General features: G+C 43.6%; 1 protein-coding gene and 1 long non-coding RNA gene across 2 annotated transcripts in view; one reads left to right on the top strand and one right to left on the bottom strand.

Annotated features, from left to right (window-relative positions):
• Nucleotides 1-19429, top strand: part of smpd3 (sphingomyelin phosphodiesterase 3) — a 60688-nt gene that overhangs the window by 20108 nt on the left and 21151 nt on the right. The window contains exons 2-4 of the mRNA XM_011472858.3: nt 11025-11673; nt 14985-15230; nt 15304-16243. Of these exons, the coding sequence (XP_011471160.1) occupies nt 11372-11673; nt 14985-15230; nt 15304-16243 (1488 nt within the window). The 5' untranslated portion in view covers nt 11025-11371. The remainder of the gene's footprint in view (nt 1-11024; nt 11674-14984; nt 15231-15303; nt 16244-19429) is intronic.
• On the bottom strand, nt 1479-8276 carry LOC110014683. The gene is made up of 3 exons (XR_002289673.2): nt 8094-8276; nt 1742-1853; nt 1479-1653 (listed from the first exon to the last, which is right to left on the bottom strand). It is a non-coding gene; the product is annotated as an uncharacterized LOC110014683 (long non-coding RNA).

Below are 19429 nucleotides of genomic sequence, written 5' to 3' on the forward strand. Positions count from 1 at the left end.
AGGAACATGTGTGCAGAATATGAACTGGAAACTCCAAAGTAAAAATGGGAAACACCTCCGAAGGTGGCAGAGAATGAGAGGGCAAAGATCCTGTGGGACTTCCAGATCCAGACTGATCTGACAGAGAACAGGGGAACTGCTCTTTGAGCAGTAATGATTTTTTGGATGCTGGGATGTAAAGAATGAAGCGGCTGTGATGTGGTTCACGCACAGACGGGGACCGGAAGGCCTCCGCCGGCGCGGCTCCTCACTCTGACAGATCTCCACCATTACGCTCCCTCCACGCCCTGCATGCTGCTTCAGACCCACAAACATCAGGAAAAAAGAAAGTCTCTCTCAGACAAACACTCACCTGTGTTTGCCGCGGCCTGAACTTTGGGCTGTTTCCATGGCAACATGTATTAAACCCAGCGACAGCCAGCGAGGCTCTCTTTACACCTGCTCACTCTCTCCTTTGGATCTCTGCTTTATTAGTTTCAGACAAGTGACCCCCCCCCCCCCCCCCCTCAGCCAGCAGCATCTCTGTCAGAAATATGGATACAGGATCCTCTGTGTAACGAGCAGAGTAGGATAAGCTTCTGTTTTGTTGTGTTTTTCTTTCTTTTTTTTTGGGGGGGGGGTGCTTGAAATGAACTGTTTGCAGCATCTCTGTGTTAAATATTCATGGAAAGGTTTCCTAAGTCCTCACCAGAGAGGAAGCCTCCTCCGTTGTTCTTCTTCACCCCCCAACAACGTCTAAATGTTTGTTCTCGACTGAGGCTCCTCCCACACAGAACAGGCGGCGACCTCCTCCGAGCCGACCTTCTCCATCTCTGTTTGTATATTTCGGCTTCATGGCTGAGTGGAAGGATGAGAGGACCTAAATAATGCAGAAACATTTTCATGCTCAGTTTGCAGAAGTGCAGTTTCTTCAGATGGAAACCAGCAATGGGATCATGAAAGTTACCGTGACTCCAAATCTTCAAATATGATGTCTTCTGCTTCCTAACACAGACAGGGACCCCCCTGATTTGTTTAATGGGACTCAAATCCTCCCAGAATTCCCTGCTGTCTCTTTGCTGTTCCTAATGGATCCCCCTCCTTAGACCTGCCATATTCACCTGAGCTTTTCTTCATTTACTGTGGCTGTTTTCTACCTGCGCTTTTCAAAATGCAGTGAATAAATATGTCTGGTACGCAGCAGAATTTATTCTTTTATCTGATTTTTGTAGTTTTCTTAGTGAAAGTATTACTTGAAAGGAAAGTCAGAATGATGTGAAATGTGAAGATGTCCTGTTGTAACCCGGAGGCCTGTTTTCTTCATTCACACATGTTGGTTTTTCCCTGTCAAGTTCCTGGATGCAGAGAGCAGATATGAGGATCGTCATGAGCTGCTGGTCATTCCAAACATTCAAACCAATGATCATTTTGATCATAGATCAGAGCGTCTTGTCTGTGACGATATTCATGCACATCATGCACACAGCAGATCAAAGCTGCTCAGTTGGAGGACAGGAGCCACGAATCACCTTTATTTCATCTTTTGAACTTGAAAGAACAATTCCGGAAAAAAAGGGGCGGGGCTGAATTCGTTACTCGTTTTATCCTGAACCCTTTGGCGCATCACTTGGCTGGGTTGTCTTGATAATTCACTTTCCCTTTTTCTTAATGTTGCTGGAAACAAGCAAACAATCAGGCTAGAAGTCATTCAGTTAGAGATGATGACCAACTGCATGTCTGAACAGCAGGAAAACACACTCACCTGTAGTGCATCGCCAGAGTGTCATCGCCAGAGCGTCATCGCCAGAGCGACATCGGGTGAGTCAAGCTTGATCCAGAACAGACTAAAGTTCACCAGCTGACAGGAGAAGCTTCTGAAAACATGACATGTTCCTCCATCAATCCAAACATCTGGACTATGAACAAGCACACTTTTGTCAAATTGAAGTAAAATGTTCTTTCTGATGATCTCTTTCTGAGATCTTTCTTCAGTTTCTGTGATTTTTTTTTGCCCCGTTCTTGCTGAAAACAGCTTTTCAGGCATTGCCATTAGGATTTTGCACGTTTTCTCCCTGGGAACCCCGTCAGGTCTACAGGCGGGCCGCTGAGCGGATTGTTTTGTCACAGCCCAGCCTTTGTCATATGTGCAGAATGGGGTTTTTCATTGTCTCTTTGAACAATAGATGAGCGTCCTTGAAAAGGTGCTGATTTGAATCTACCTTTCTGAACAAAAACTGCCTGTCAGATCACAGAACCAGCCTGCAGCACACAGAGAACATCTTCCAGTTCTTCCTGAGTGGATGGGAAATATGAGTTTTTCTGATTAAATGAGATCATCGTCCCAGCAGCGTCTGGGCTGCAGGAACTCCTCGTTTTTCACCAAAACATTTCACATGCACATACCAGCTGTTGATCACAGCAGGATTTGTTCAGTAAACATGAGAATCACTAATATCATTCAGTCACTTTACCAACAGCTTATTCTTTCTGTTAAACCAGCGTTTTTCAACCTTTTCTGAGCCACGGCACACTTTAGCCTTAAAAAAAATCCTGCGGCACACCAGCATCCAAAAAAAAGGAGAAACTCATAGTCTGCATTGATATACAGCCCCTCCACAATCTCATATGCATTTTTGAGATAATTGTGTCAGAAAAAGCTGGAAACTGCAGCTGTTTTTTTCTAAAAAAAAAATGCAATAAAAGTTAAGTTAGAAGATTTAAAAACAGTATGATGTATGTTCGTTGGTTTCAAGACGTTTAACAACAGATCTCATTATGCGCTGTCACTCTCACAACCCAATGCATCATGGGAGATGTAGTGCATAAAACGGCCGAAGATCGCTTTTCGGAGCTTCATTGTTTTGTTCACTTGTTCCACGGTCTGATACCGGATTCTGTGGAAAGCTACAGCGCTAAAGACGAGCTTTAGCTGCTATTTTTGTTGGAACTGAGCGACTTTACGAGCTAAATCGGGACAAGGAAGTGAAGACTTTAAGCACTTCTGATTGGTCAGAATGATGACATGTGATTAAGCCTTCAAGAATGATTGGTGGAGACAGTTAAAGGGACGGGACTTTTCCAAAATACAGCCGAAGGTGCAGCTGAATCGCGTCATTCTTATTAAAATGTCTTTAATAAATAAAATAAACGCAAAGAAAAAGTATTTTACGATCTTTTATATTCCTAACTCCTCAGTGTTTTATCAGGGCCTGTTTGGATGAACACAGAGCTGAATCCTGGAGATGGGAAATGTTTTTGATCAGTTAATGAGGGCAATTTCCCACGGCACACTTGACCATCTCCCACGGCACACTAGTGTGCCGCGGCACACTGGTTGAAAAACACTGTGTTAAACGCCTTCAGTTCTTTGTTGTTACAACTTTCAAATCTCCTTTAGATCAGTGGTCTCCAACCTTTTTCAGGCCAAACCGGTTTGATATCGGACAAAGGTTTCACGGACCGGCCTGAACGAGGCTGAAGTGGGCATCCGAGTTATTTATTTCTATTTTAAGATTTGAGTTTCCCTTAACTTTGGGGATAAAGTTTTTCTTCATCCTCTAAAATATCTGCTGCAGTCTTAAGCTTTATTTGTAGACTAAAGTTCATGAAGGAACCATTGAGGTTGAACTCTGACCAATCAGGGACTTGGATTTGGTAAGGAATGAATGAATTTAATTCACGAATGTGCCAAACGTTTGAAAATAGATCGTGAGGGAAAAATGAATACTTGCGGTTTCACTTGCTGAAATTATGACATCAAGTGTTTTACATTTCAGAACAGAGCTGTGAAAGAAAAAGCCCGGAGCAAAATTCACCAAATTTACACCGACATTTCCCACCAAGCCTCTTCCAACTGGTGGACATCATCTGCTAGTAAACAGTAGAAAAAGAAGAAGCAGCCCCTCCCTGCTTGTCCAATGTGAACAGCAAAGGCTGAAAGTGCGTTCAAGAACGTTTGGCAAGTTCTTGTTAATACAATTTCATACAGTCTTTGCTCCTCCTGACTTTATTGTGACTATGAAAGACCTACCATGCTCCCATTTCAGAAAACAAATAGGGAAGGCCGTTTCAGTGCTGGTCCAGTCTGCAGCATCGATCTACAACAAACAGGCTGACCTGGATTCAGCAGAACAAACAAAGCAGCAGCACCACCGTCCACACTCACACCCCTGTGCACCCCCCTGCTCTTCCATGCACGCTCACATCCTCAATCCAAACTGAACGAAGGACACCAGGAGGCCCAAAGCGCCAAACCAAAAGCAATGACAATGAGAAGTCACTATGTGCGTGTGTGGGTTTGTTTGAGGGGTATGTGGGGGGGTCGTCTGAAGGTGAATTCGTTTGAACTAGACTTCAGTCTGATGGATTCACCATCAGGTCTTGAACCAGCTGGTGATTGGTGCCACTACATCAAGTATTTTCATTATTCAGATTCCTTCATTCTTTCTTTCTCATCGGAGCTTTAGCTCCAACGTTGACATTGTTTGGACTACCATAGCTCTTTAACCATCTATGTGGTTAACGCATGTTCAGCCAATTCTGAAGCTGGGAAACGTTACGGTGTGTTAAAAAGCATATGTTTAGGTGTTGCCGGTGACATGTCCGGTGTTGAAGAGTTAACCTTTGTTCATAGAACAGGTAATCTATGCAGGCCAAAATCCCATTGTGTACAAACAGAAAGCAGAAACAAAGCTACTTTTCCACAGTCTGAACATTATTGTGAGTTTTAATCTCCTCTATATATACATCAGCCTTTATTTTGTCTGGACACCACTGGAAACACAAATTCATATGATCAGTTAGAGTTTCTCAGATCTGCGTTGCAGAACTTCTGCCTTCATTGATCTGGCTGCCGGTCCGAAGACAAAGCTAGTCCCAGGGGAAATTTCGATGAACCGCGGTGCGTCCGACGGAGGACCGCATAAGGCGGAAATGCTGCTACGTCATCCTGAGAAGCTGTGTACAATCATCAGGAGTTCACAACCATCACAAAGCCCTCTCCTCTGCCGCTAACACAAAGCTGCACTGCTGCTAGCATGTGTCTGTTAGCAGCCGCACATACGGAGATAGAAATGACGTCATCGCCCCGCCTCCCCTCTGGAAATGCTAAGTGGAATTGAATTATGCGACAATGTTCACAGGGTGGATGTTGAAATGAAAATCCAATCCCCTCTTTGCATTTTCGTTTTTAATTAAGACATAAGCAGTTTTTAAGTACAAGTCATTTGATGCAGTTACATTTTGAAAATGAAAAAGCATTTCTGTTAATCCATTTTAATTGTCAAATTAGACATTTCTAAATGAATTTTGCTACACATTTACCAGAGAACTTTTTGAAAATGAAATGTCAAATACCATTTTCTTTATCATTTTAATTAAGTGACAGAATAAGCAGTGTTGAAGAAGAAAATGAAAAAGCATTTTGAAGGATTGATTTTTCATTTTAATTTTGCGTAAACAAATGCAGCTTCATTCTGAAAATAAAAAAGCATTTCTGGTTTTGACTTTTATTTTTAATTATGCTACAGGATCACTTCCACACAATACTTTATAATATAACCCTGGTTTCAATGACAGAGGTCAAAAGGTTTCCTGCAGGTCTTCAGCAGGTTTGCACTGTAGCAGCTGTTTTGGTCCATTCTTCCATGCAGATCTTCACAAGAGCTGTGATGTTTTGGGGTTGTTGCTGGAAAACACAGACTTTCAACTCCCTCCACTGATTCTTTTTTGGATTGAGGTCCAGAAACTGGCTAGAACTCTCCAGAACCTGGAAATGTTTTTTACGTAGACACTCCTTGGTTGCCCAGACGATGTATTTGAGATCATTGTTATTCTGGAAGATCCAGAAAGGTTTCATCTTCAATGTTCTCACTGATGGAAGGAGGTTTTTGACCAACATTTTACTGTACGTGGATCCTTTCATCGTTTCCTTAACACAGATCAATCAAGAAAAGCAGCTCCAAACCATGATGGTTCCGCCCCCATGCTTCACAATAGGTATGATGTTCTTTAACATTCTTCTTCCTCCAAATACGGCGAGTGGTATTCACACCAAAGAGTTACATTTTGGTCTCATTTAACCACATGACCGTCTCCCAATCCTTCTCAAGATCATCCAGATATACTCTGGAGACGGCTCTGGACATGTACTGGCTCAAGCAGGGATACCTTTGGAGCTCTGCAGGATTTGAATCCATGATGACATAGTGTGTTTCCATAGTAACCTTTGTGACTGTGGTCCTAGCTCACTTCAGTTCATTGAGCCGTCCCTCTGTGTCAAGTGGTAACAAAAGCAAATGACCCGACAAGCATAGACTGAAATCCAGACACTTAAAGACTAGAGATGATTACTTTAAAACTGATGTAAGGAATTAGCAAATTAAACAAAAGAAAACAGAAAATCACAATAACCAAGAAAACAACTGAAAAGAACTTAAAGCAAAGAGCACAATCCTTACAGAAGTCCTTCATGGATCTGCAGATGGAGGGAGATCATCAGTGGTCATGATTGTAGATTGGTTCATTCCAGTCTTGTTCAGGTCTACAATCTTGTCCTGGGTACCGAGCCCCGGTATTGAACGAGCGCCGGGGCCCCAGGGCAACATTCTTCAAGACTGCAGTAGCGTTAAGATCTGACCTCAATGGTTCTGCTATCGGTCCCGGAGAAGTGGCATTTTATGTGTCCCACAAAATCTAAACTAAAGCTGTGACGGTGTGGGATTTTTGATCACCGGGCTGATGAAGCAGCAGGGGTCGCGGAAAAATGTTTAAAGTAAAATTTAAAAAATATATATATTTTGTTGCATAATGAGGAAATAAAACACTTTATGTTATTCCTTTGTTGTTTATTTATTTATTTTTCGTCCTCAAAAAGTATCGATAAGAGTATTGTTAAAAAACAGGATCGATAAGCAGTATCAGTAAGAGTAGTAGTACCGTTAAAACCTTAACGATACCCATCCCTACTGGTGTCCTCTGACAGCTCTTTGGTTTTGGTGGATAGGTTGCATTCTGACTGTTAAATACTGTGAACAGGTGTCTTTATACAGATAAGCCGTTCAAACAGGAGACATTAGCACAGGTAACAAGTGGAGCATATAAGAGCTTTTTAAAGAAGAAACGTGTCTGTGAGGAACAGAGTTCTGGATTGTAGATAGACATAATAACAATATTAGCCGTTTTAACATTTCCTCTCTTTTTCATTTGTTTAACTGTGTGAGTCTGTTGTTGGTGATAAAACCAATGTGAATCTGTGACACAAAATATTGCTTGAACTATTTACTCCAGCGTTTTTCCTTCCTGGCTGTTACTACAGGAGCACCACCTGCTGCATTCTTACTTAACACTCAAATCTGACTCATCCAGCTTTGACACATTGACTGTGCAGCATAAAGAAAACACAGCAGAGCTGAAATGGCCCCATCGTTCCAACCAGTCACAGCAGTTCTCAGATGCTGCGGATGACACACCGATGTGGGCTCTAAATCAATGCAGGTTAATTGCACTAATAGCCATCTTTTGGTTGTTACATCAGAGTTCAGAGGTAAGGCTGTTCTGCTCTGCAGCTTATGAGACTGTGTCCAGAAAACAGAGAGGAGCTAGACTGAGACATAAAGGAAAGAAAAAAGGTCACGGGTTGAAGCTAAAATGCCTCCCCGGCACAGGAGCACTGCTGTGATGTTCTCTTCCATGCACTTCAAATGATGGTTCTCTAACAGCATTGTTTGGGGGTGTTTTGATTCAGCAGCATTTCACAGCTCTTTGTATGGATGCATATTTGTTTACATTTGCACAGGTCATTTCAGAGCTTTCAGCCCTGGCAGTTCTCCTGCTGTGACTCAGCCTTAACCAGATCATGTTTGGTTGTGAGAGCAACCCGAAGCAGCAGATCCTGATGGAATTAAGTCCTGATTATACTGTGCCTGGTATTGGTGGCATTGTATGCTCCACAGCCATATTACATAACCACAATTATATTGATCAAGAAGTCTGAATAAAAACACGGAGGAGGAAATTTCCTCATAGCTTAAGATATTTGCACAGGTTTCAAATTTAGCTACACAGAAGCTTGAAAATCTTGGCTTTCCAAGGTAAGAAAAAGCCATAAATCTCACCTTCATGTTCACTCTGCTGCTAGTCCAAAAAAGATGTCTAATTTCAGCTGTTGAATTTTGGACACTGTTGGATCCAGAGATCATCCGTAAGCAGTGATTGATTCGAGTCTGTCTGAGGTCAATGTTTCTATAGCAACCACTCTCGCCAATCAGGATCGAGTTTTGGAAAGTCCACACCCCTACCGCTTGAAACCAGGCTGCACAAAATCTGTCAAATCCATCAATTGTTTGATGTGAGACCACATGCTTTTACCGAGGCATCTGATTGGTCAGCTTATAACTTGAATGCCTTGCAATAAAGAAAGAATATTGTGGAAAAAAATGAGAATTAGCAAGAACATGTTAGAAAAGTGATCAGACTAAGAGTGGCTATTCTGACCAATAAAATGAATGGATAACAGCTTTCTCTATAGAAGTCTATGGGATTTTGCCTTCTTGGTTGGAACTGTTCCTGTTTGGAACACCAGGGGGGAGGGGTCACTTAGCCCATTTCTCTTCACCACATTGTATTGACATGCTCCAAAGACAATGATCCTAACATACACATTTGTGTTTAAGGCCTCTGCTTTAAAAGACTCTAAAATGGATTGTGGAATAACTTGTACATTCTTGTGTAAAGAGATTGGAGTTCAATCTCTGGAAGGGCTGTAGGGGTGAATAGGTCAGGTATGCATTTAGGGGCCTGACCACGAAGGGCATAAGCTTAATCTTTGAAGTATTTTGTAAGTTTGATAAATATGAAGAAGTGAAGAAGTTATGTGGTTCCTCTGAAAGTGCTTCAGAGCTGACTTACAAAATGGTATACATGAAGAAGTAAAACCATAAACCATCCCCTTACTGAGCAAGGTTTGCCTTCATTGAAAAACAACGTCTGCAGTGGTGCTCGGAGGGAGCCGGAAGCTGCAGGGACATGCACATGTGCAGAGAACTGGATTCCCTGCAGCAGAGGCAGAACCGCTGAGTTCCTGCTTTGTGACGGCATGCAGCCCAGCCTGTAAACCCTTTGTGACGTTTCGGCTTTTCGTTTCACGTATGACATGTTGAGTGCAGAATGTTGCTGTGGAATGCTGAGCCCCCCCTCCAGGGCTGATAAATAATTGGTCAGTTTGCACGCTCCAGGAGACGCGTCTGCATGCTCGCCTGGCAGCGACCAGGCCTCTGGGGAGGCTGCTTTGTTGTAGAGGGAAACATGAAGCCTCAAGGGGGGGGGCATGAGGGTCACTACGGCCCCCGCCAGGACGTAAAAAACTCGGTCTTGTGTCAAGGAAGCGCCTATCTGTGGCTGACTTAAAGTCCTCTTGCAGAAATAAATCTGAAAGGGACAGCGGTACACTCGGTAAGTGGATGTGACTGAGTCGCCATGACAACGGAGCTCCCGGGAGCTGGCTCTGCAACGTCACAGGCGTGTTTGTGTCTGTGTGTGTCACTGCTGGTCCAGCAGAAGCACAGACCAACAAACCAGTTAAAGGCCTTTGGTGGGGGGGGGGGGTAAAAAAAAGATGGGGAGAGTGTGATCATCCAGAAAAGCTGCTCCACATCCCAACTCACTGCAGGCACACTTCACATTTGAGGCTCTGTGTGTGTGTGCGTGCGTACGTGTGTGTGAGGAAGAGGGGCTTTTTATGATGTGATGGGGTGTTTTTGGAGAGGGGTTGTTGTGTTGGGAGACTTATCCAACTATTGATCACATGTGCGTGCTTTGTGCACTCTGACACAGGACTTATAAACCCCCCCGCTCTGAGTGTGTTTGTGGGAAGTGGCCCCCACTTCTTTGGTCAAAGTCAGATCCAAGTCAGAGCCCCTTTACTGTCCTTTTTTCCTCTTGCCATGTTTGTTCTGTATCAAGCATGTATATTGCCCCCCCACACACACGCACAAAAACACAGAGACACGCTTCCCTTTTAGGACATACATGTCTTAGTTCTGTTGTTGCTTTTTTGCCACATTTTGATCTCAAGCATCAGAACTGTTAAGTTTTCTTTTCATGTTTTGATTTGAGCCATAGAAAGGTGGAGTTAATCCATCATTTGAAGCTTCAGTCCCGCCTTCTACATGTCTGCATCACCTCAGAACTGAAGTCGTCTTTGTTTTGTTATTTTAACTTCCTAGATCTTGTTTGTTACTTTGTGTAGAATTTCCAGCACACAAACTCACATCATGAACACTCAGGATTAAAATACAACTGAAGAGACTCACATTGACAGGAGACTCCCTGTTTATCACTGCATAATAGTGGTGGAGGTGGTGGTTTCTTGATGCTTGACATACATACCAACATCCTCTTAAGGTTGTTAAGGGCATCAGCTTCAGGTTTTCACCACTAAGGCCCCAAACATCACTGCTCTCTACATCCATGATTCATGCTTTTAGCTTGTCACAGCTTTTCTGTCAATGAGAGATGAAAGTGGTCCTATGTTTGTAACAGAGGCTCAGAGACGTGGACAATCGATCAGCTGATGGCGTCGTTTTTTGTTTGGGGCCGAAAGCCTGCAGCTCCAGAGTGTCTGCACGTCTTTTCACCAAAGTATGACCAGGCCAACAGCCTCCAAAAGCATACTTAAACCTTTATGTAGCAGAGGAACAGGCTGTTATCTCTGGGTAAACTGCAGACAGTTGAGGAGAAGAGGTCACAGCATTAAACTGGACATCAGGCTGGGGGTGGGTGGAGGTGGGGGGTAGGCGTCCTGCTTTCGGCTCAAATAAGAAAAACATTTTTCTCTTTTTTTTCTTCAAAGACAATGATCCTAAGATTCCTGATTTTGTTCTCATCCGAGCAGGAGAAATGGGGATTAAGGCGTCTGATGTTGAAAGTGAAGGCATCTGGAAGATGGAAGATGCCTTCACTGACAGTCTGAGTTTTGTGCATTAACTGTGCTAGTCAGTTTCTAACCTTTTTATTTCCTGTATTCCCCCTCTTTTTTCATTCTCCAGATGCTGAGGAAATGCTGATGCTCGGTGGAAACCCCCCCAGAGGTGGTTGAGGTCTCTGCAATCAGAAGAATGGCTCTCATCACAGAGACTCAGGACTTCCAGATGGGGAACCTCAGCCCCCGGAAGAGAGTGTAGTTTGTAAGAAAGGGCAGAGACTGAGAAAAGCCCCAGGGTGCTGATAATCACCCAAACCATGTAGTGCTTCTTTCTCAGAGGAGGGGGGAGAGTCCGTGTTCCAGTCTGTCAAGCAGGTCTGTGCTTGCCGTTTTGGAGGGTGTATGAGGGTTTGGGGGTGTAGGGTGAGCTGAAAGACCACTGCAGAAAGAGAGGAGAGTTAAGAGGTAGACATGGTCCTTTACAGCACCCCCTACTCCAGCACCTGCCTCCACTTCCTGGACGGTCTGTCCTGGAGCCTGGTGTTTCCCTGCTACTGGCTACTGGACCGCCTGCTGGCGTCCTGTGTGCCCACCTCCCTGGAGAAACGGCAGCGCTCCCAGGACCCCTGCTCCTTCCTCACCCTTTGTGTCTTGATCTCTGTGCCCCTTTACCTGCTGCTGTTCTTCGCCTCCCTGCCCTTCGCCCTGCTGGGCTTCATCATCTGGGCCCCCCTGCAGGCGGTCCGCCAACCATACCTGTACACCTACCGCAGGTGAGTTCTCCCCCAGTCATCTTTAGCTGCTACTCCTGTCAGTTACTTACATTCACACCCAAACACCACTTCTGAGCCGCGGGAAGCTTTGCCGGTGGGGCAGTCTTGGTTTTTGAAGGTCTCTGGCCATCCTCAAGAAACTCAGGGGTATCTAAGAAAACAAGCAGGACCTAGAGCCTGGATTTGGTTCCCCTGGTTACCATAGAAACTTCACAAAGATGTTAGTCCCGTGGTGGAAACTTTTATATTGATCACATGAAATTATAGCGTCTTTCTGATGGATACTGCAATATGTCACATCAAATCAAATCAAATCAACCTTTATTTATATAGCACTTTTGCAACACATGTCACTCAAATTGCTTTGCATAAAATACAATCAAATTTAAAAACAAAATGCCAACACCCCCACCCCCACACACCCCCACACACACACACACCATGATAAAAAAGAGTGATAAAATGATGGAATGTAGACACCTAGCTGTGTCCTGAAATGGAGAAACAATATTTTGGGGACATGTCCACATCAGTGACCCCCCACCAAAATTCACGGAGTACACTACCACAGGACCCCCCAGATCCGATCGAAAGAGTCAGACCCGGGAGATCCCACTGCAGTGACCCCGTTCACTGAGAAGGTCAGGCACTGATGTGGAGGATCCCTCTGAGGAAAACACTGGAAAACTAACAAAATGTTTCACTGTCAAGGTCCATAAAAACTGAATGAGGCCTCAACGGATGTTTTAGTTCTAACTTTTGGAATAACCAAAAGGCCGGTATCAGAGGACCTCAGGGTCCGCGAGGGCTCAAACTTTAAAATCATATCAGATAAATATGACGGCCCGAGACCATAAAAACATTTATAAACCAATACAAGAACTTCAAAATCGATTCTGAAGCGCACAGGGAGCCAATACAGCGATTTTAAAATCAGTGCAATGTGTTCCCGCCCCCTCTTGGATAAGAGGTGAAACGTCTTCTAACTTTAAAAAGTCCAGATGACAGCCCCTAAACCTACTACTATGTTGGATTAAAAAAGTTTTTTCAATCATTTTACTTAAAATGGTAAGTTGGATACTGGATGATAATTGTTATTGTTGTTTGGATCTAAATTACTCTTCTTCAGAAGAGGCCTCACTACTGCCGTTTTAAAGGCAGCAGGGAAAACACCTGTCTGAAGAGAGTAATTTAGCATATTCAAAAGCTAAAACTCAAAGAAGTAGTAAAAATGTTTTTAACAGTGATGTGGGGATTGGGCAGGTGGTTGGCTTTAACTGGGAGAAAACTTGACCGAGTGCCGCAGGATCAACCAGGACAAAACTTTCCAGTGTTTCCTCTGATAAATGCAATGCTATAGTTTTTATTCAAAACATCACCTTTTTGAGTTAAGAGACTAGATCTAATAGCATCGATTTTACTCCTGAAGTGGTCAGCCAAACTCTCACATACAGCATCTGAGGCTGCTATGGAGGAAATTTGAGAGTCTCTTTTTGTTAAACTGTCTATTGTTTTAAAGAGAACTCTAGGATCATTTCTGTTTTGTAAAATTAAGTTTGAGAAGTGGTGGGTTCTGGCTTTTTTATTGCATGACTGTACATCATTTGCTGTTCTTTAATAATTTCGCGATGTACAGTTAATATCGTTTTTCTCCACTTCCTCTCCGCTCTCCTGCATTCACGTTTCAAGGCTCTGATTGATTCGTTCCTCCAGGATGCTGTAGCTTTAGTTTTCAACATTTTAGTTTCAGGTGGAGCTACAGCATCAATGGCTGACTGTAGTTTGTTGTTTAAATGTTCGACCATAAAATCAAATGATGCAGGTAAAATCTGAGCGGGGGTTGATATATAATATTAATAAAATTTGCAGCCACATCAGCAGTTATGCATCATTTCCTCACAGTTCTCACTGGAGCTTCCTGTAGAGTAAAAATGGTGATATTAAAAAATATGCAATAGTGATCTGACACAGCCATGTCAACAACAGAGGACACACTGCAGGACAGACCATAGGTCATCACCAAGTCTAGAGTGCGTCCCCTGCTGTGGGTAGGCTGTGTGACATGCTGTGTAAAATCCATACAGTGCAAAAGTTTGAGAAACTCCTTTGCATTAGTATCACTATCTTAATCAAAATGTAGGTTAAAATCACCAGTTATTAAAACACTGGATTTGGAGTGTATTATTGATAAAAATTCAGAAAATTCTTGAATAAAACAGGAGGGAGGCTTTGGTGGTCTGTAAACAGTAACACATGAAATAGACGGGCCGATAAAAGAAAATGCATGATGCTGAAATGAGGAGTAGCTATGTAACGTGATTGTTTTGGTTGCAGATGAGCCACAAGCAATCGAAGTAGTGCCACCGCCTTTTTTATCTCCCCTGGTAGAGAATAAAAAGTTAAAATTTAGTGGGGAAGCTTCAGTAAGAACAACAGGAGCGTCAGTACCCAGCCAGGTCTCTGTTAAAAGAAGGCAATCTAAAGTGTTGTCTAAAATGAGCTCATTCACAATAAAAGATTTGTTTAAAAAAGAGTGAATGTTTAAAACAGCAAAGTTCAAAACCGTGTGTGCGTGCAGATGGATTGATTCATCTTTTTTGTCCGGTAATGTGTGAATGTGATGGAGATATCGGACTGTGGGGCTGGTGGATCTGAGCTGGGGGTGTTTGTGAGATCTGCTTGTTGTTTGAACTGGGATGTGTTGTGTAATAACTGTGGCTTTAACTGAGGGTGGATGCCGGTGGTCCAGTCAGTCAGTGAGCAGTTTAGCAGAGCGCAGTGTGAATTCAATGTTCATGGACAGAAGTTGAGATCCTGTTTGGTCTCTGAGATCTCTAAGTCTTTTGTGATATGCATATTGCACAGCTTGATATAACAATAAATTTGCAATTTATTGTTAAGGCCTAGCTTCAAGTTATTCAAGTCTATCAGCTTTTACACGTTCTGTCCTTAAAGTCCCACTCTGATCATCTTTTGATCTATAGTCCATGTGTTCCCAGTGGTCTTTTAATGATGTTTATGCTGTTTTTAGCCAAAATTAAAAGAAAAAAGGGTTTTTTTATTTTTACAAAGATGGCTTTTTTACTCCTCTCTCAAACCAACAATGCTCCCTGAAGAGATCTGTAAAAAGTTCCTTTTCTCTGAATAGAATCGCCCAACTTCAGCCTTTATTGAAAGACTATCCTACAGCCAGCTCTTCTGAAAAAGATCTGTGTGCTTCCACCTGCACGTTTATGGGAAACAATGCAACAACTGAGCCTGTCACATGCTTATCTCAAAACTGACTTAATGTGGCAACTCCTCTTTTCCAGACCAGACAAGTCTGAGCAATGCCAGGCTGGACCAGGGGGGGCAGGGACTGGAGAATGGAGACCCCAGGGCAGAAGCTTCTGTTTCTGCAGTGCCAATGTGTGCCTCCTACCTGACTCCCTGGCTAGATTCAACAACCTGTCAAACACCCACAAGAGAGCCCTGGAGATGGGGAAGAGGATCCGTAACGGTGCCAGTCGACCCCAGATCAAAATCTACATCGATTCACCAACCAACACTTCCATCAGGTCAGCAGAGCTCAGAGCTGCTGTGTGCTTTCAGAGGCCTGGTTTTAAACTCTTCTATGTTCTCCTCCCTCAGTGCCGCATCCTTCAGCAGTCTTGCCACAGGTTTTCGGCGTACCTCGTCCCTGGACCAGCGTCCAGACCAAACACATACCACCAATGGCCCAGCTGAAACTGAAGTAGAAACCATGACAGAGTGTCCGATACACCCCCCAGGAGTCACAGAATGTCCTGTTCATCCGTCCTCAGGAGTTCAGGGTTCTGGTGAATGCCCTGTTCACCAAGATGACACCACAGCAGACTGCCTCCTCCACTCAACTAACAACAGCTCAGACTGTCCCATTCACACCTCAGGTGAGGCTGCAGACTGCCCCATGCACTCTCCCGGGGGTCAGAGTGTTCCTGCGCAACCGGACTGCCACATGCGTGAGGAAGGGAGGCAGCACAGAGCCTCCATAGACTGCCCTCTTCACACATCAGGGGTTCAGATCAGCATCAGTGCTCCAGAGCCAGACCCCCAGGAGGAGGACACAGTGGAGACCAGGAATCACCGCGAAGTGGGCGGGGACACAGGCAGCATGACTGCCTCTAGGGAGTCCCTGGCTCGTTATCACGCTTGTGATGGGGGCATTGGGATATCCTCCAATAATACACTCTCTCATGTCCCGCGAACGTCAATCTTCAAGCGCCCAGGACGAAAACGTCGCCATGGAGATGAGACATTCGATCACGAGATCTCTGCATTCTTTCCCGCCAACCTGGATTTCATGGCACTCCAGGAAGTCTTTGATCATGGAGCAACATCCAAATTGCGTCGGCAGTTGCACAGATACTTCCCCTATGTGCTAAGTGATGTGGGGAGGTATGGCTGGAAGGGCTGTTGCTCCAGGTTCAAGTTCTTGAACAGTGGCCTTTTGCTGGCCAGTCGCTACCCCATCCTTGATGCCCGATTTGAGTGCTACCCCAATGGAAGGGGAGAAGATGCCCTGGCCGCCAAAGGGGCGCTGTTTGCTAAGGTCAGAGCTCATACTTTACTTTTTGATTTTATCATCAAGTACATTTTCTAAACTTGAAATACTTATAACACCTTAAACTGGTTTTACTTGAGCACATATCCCTGCGCTGCCATGACATCTGACTACAGGTTGGTGTTTAGGAAGAGATGTTTGCGTGAAAGCACACATCTCTTTTATGTATGTGTGTGCACATTCTATATACTGTTTTCCAAATGAAGTCCCTTTTCTGTTTTGTTAAGGGAACAACCAGTAAGTCACGTGAAATCAACAGGCTTTTTTCTTTTACACACCTACTGTGTGTGAGAACTGGAGCGAGTGAGTGTAATGGCATCCATGGAAAATGGCCTACTGCAGCTCCAACCAAATTAAGTCAATTTAGTTGCCATTTTTATGATACAGACATCACCACATTGAAGACAGATGATGTCCACTTGCAAGCAGGCTACACAAAATCTGTCGATCGACCTGAGGATGCGAGGCAACATACTTTTACTCAGGCATCTGATTGGTCACTTCATAAGTTGCGCTACGAAAGAAATATCACCAACGAAAATGAAGATTATCAAGAACATGTTTAAAAAGGTGTTCAATCAAGAATGGTCCTTCTGACCAGTATAATGACTGAGTAACAGCTGTTTATTTCCTTATAGAAGTCTATGGGATTCTGGCTACTTGGAGCCAGCAGGTACTTCCTGTTTGAAATGCGATCGTAAGGGGGGGGGGTTGTCACTCAGTCTACTCAGTCTAGTTCTCTTATTCAGTCAGTGGTTCAGTTCAAGGTTCTTTTTGAGTCATTAAACTTGGGCCAGTTGTGCAAAGATAAGGCACATTAGCAGCTACATCCACGGTGACGTGTGTTTCAAAGGATGTTTGATTGACTGTTCTGCATGTCAATCAAGTGTTGTGCTTTACGGCAAGGATGATTATTGGCTGACAGTTTTTTTTATACATGTTTTTATTTTGTTGTTTTTTGATGTTCTGCAGTCTTCCTACGCTTCTTTTAATTGTGAAGGTTCATGCTAGCCAGGGGAGCCTGGGTTCACCATTTTGTAGTGTCATCCGAATCTACAATTCCAAAATCCAGTGCCCTAGAAATTTCTCCGAAGTCCATCGAAAAACCAGTGTGCATCGATGCTCACTAGAATAGCGAATATAAACCATAATGCATTGTGTCTAGACATTTTTTGAAAGAAAAAGTGTATTTTTTCAATAAACCATCAACGTTTACATCTTCAGAAGGTAGTGAATAAATAGTCTTTTTAAAATGTTCGTATCGATTAGATTTTTACTTCGGGAAATTGGTGATGCCATTTTCACTGTTTTTTTGTGAGCATGCTGTCCAGGGCACTACTGTACGTAGATAGTTTTTGGTAATTAGGGAGTAGGGAAGGAATTGGAAAACTACCGATATAAAACAGGCAGTGACAAATATGGCATGGAATTAAACTTTTGAAGAACAGTTCTGAAACCTCACCGATATTGCGATGGTCTCCTGGTGGGTGGGGGGGGGGGTCCTTAGACAATAGCAGGTCACCAACATGAGTCTGATTTGCAGAGTGATGCACGAGGACCAGAGATGTAATAATAATTAAAAATTCCTCCCCTGAGAGAGCCGCTGTGCTTTTGTAATTAAAGCTTTTCTGCCCCACTGTCCCCCCTCCCACAATGATTTCAAACTGCTTAGTGCACAGCTGGGAAGGCACGTGTGTGAATGCCCAGCTTGAATGCATTACTACAGATTAGGCACGGAGCAGAGATGTGTTCAAATCCTCACAGGATGATAATGGAAATCAATGGGAGAACTCCCCAAATCTACTCATGACCTCCAGCCAGCAGGATCTCCAGTTTATCGCTGATGTTTCTGCCCCCCCCACCCCCCACCCCCACCCCGCAGCCAGAAAACTGCTCCTGATCAGCTCATTCTATTCTCTGTGAAGAGAATATCAAGGCTTTACTGCAGCCTTGTTCTTGGTCACTCACAGTACATTTAACATTGTGAAAATCACAGCAACCAAGACAGGGAAGCTAACTTTTTATTTGTGCTGTGCCTCAGTGCTCCATAATGTCTACTCCTTTGCTGTGATTCTCATCTAAAATGATGTTTCCTTCATTGTGACTGCACTGGAACACCAGGGGAAACAGATTCTTCAGGATGATATGCCTCTTTTGTCCTACAAAGAGCCTCAGCATCTTTTGGCACAATGAACCCACCAGAAACATGGGCAAGAACACAAATGCACACACAAAAGTGCAAAAAAACCAATGGATTTGCATGAATGTGCACACACATTTAGAGTCAGGATTTCTATAACGAAGGACTAAAACTTTCCCCAAACTTTGGGACGGATCTTCTATATCAACAGAATTAAGGAAAGCTTTGATTCCCTAAAGAAATGCCTGGAGCCACTGTGCCAACCACTGCAGGGTGGTGCAGTGGTTGGCACTCTTGACTCAAGCTACGTTCAAACCGCCTTGGCAACTCGCGTACAAGCGAGTTGCCAAGGCGGTTTTTGAGCACACTGTTTTTGGGCTCTACGCTCAAAGTGCGCAACCATTGAACATGTGTTAAAAGCTACAGCAGGTCAAACTTTGACCAAAGAGGGATGAAGGTTGTGATGAAGAAACTGAGTCCCTTTTAATTCAAGGAAGTGTCAACTGTTTAAAAAATTATCATGGAGGAGAAAATAATCATTGTAATAATAATTTTGTGTCCAGCTGGAATTATGTGACACCAGGTCTTTCATATATCGGAATAGAGCTGTGGAAAAAAAAACGGGAGGCAAGTTTCAGGATATTTGCAGCGCTTCAGCATTTCACACCAAGCCTCGTCCAACTGTCAGTGGTGGACAGCTGCTAGTAAACAGTAGAAACACAAGAAGCCCCTCCCCTCTTGTCAAGAACGCACTTTTAGCTCGTTCTCAGACTTGCCATATGCCCAGTATGAACATGACATCACACTGAGGAGGCTGAGGTTTGAATCCCGGATGGGTTCTTTCTGTGTGCAGTTTGCATGCTCTCCTCGTGAATGTGGTTATTTAGCTTGTTTTAGGAGAAAAAAACAAACAGGTTTATCTTTTTAAATGTGTATTTTTACCTTTTAATCATGTTTTTATAAATGTTACATTTACCAACAAAAGTTTTAGTTACCGAACTAAATATTTAACTTAAAGTTAAATACTTTTTCAT

The sequence above is a fragment of the Oryzias latipes genome, chromosome 6 (assembly GCF_002234675.1).
Source record: "Oryzias latipes chromosome 6, ASM223467v1".
Classification (NCBI taxonomy): domain Eukaryota; kingdom Metazoa; phylum Chordata; class Actinopteri; order Beloniformes; family Adrianichthyidae; genus Oryzias; species Oryzias latipes.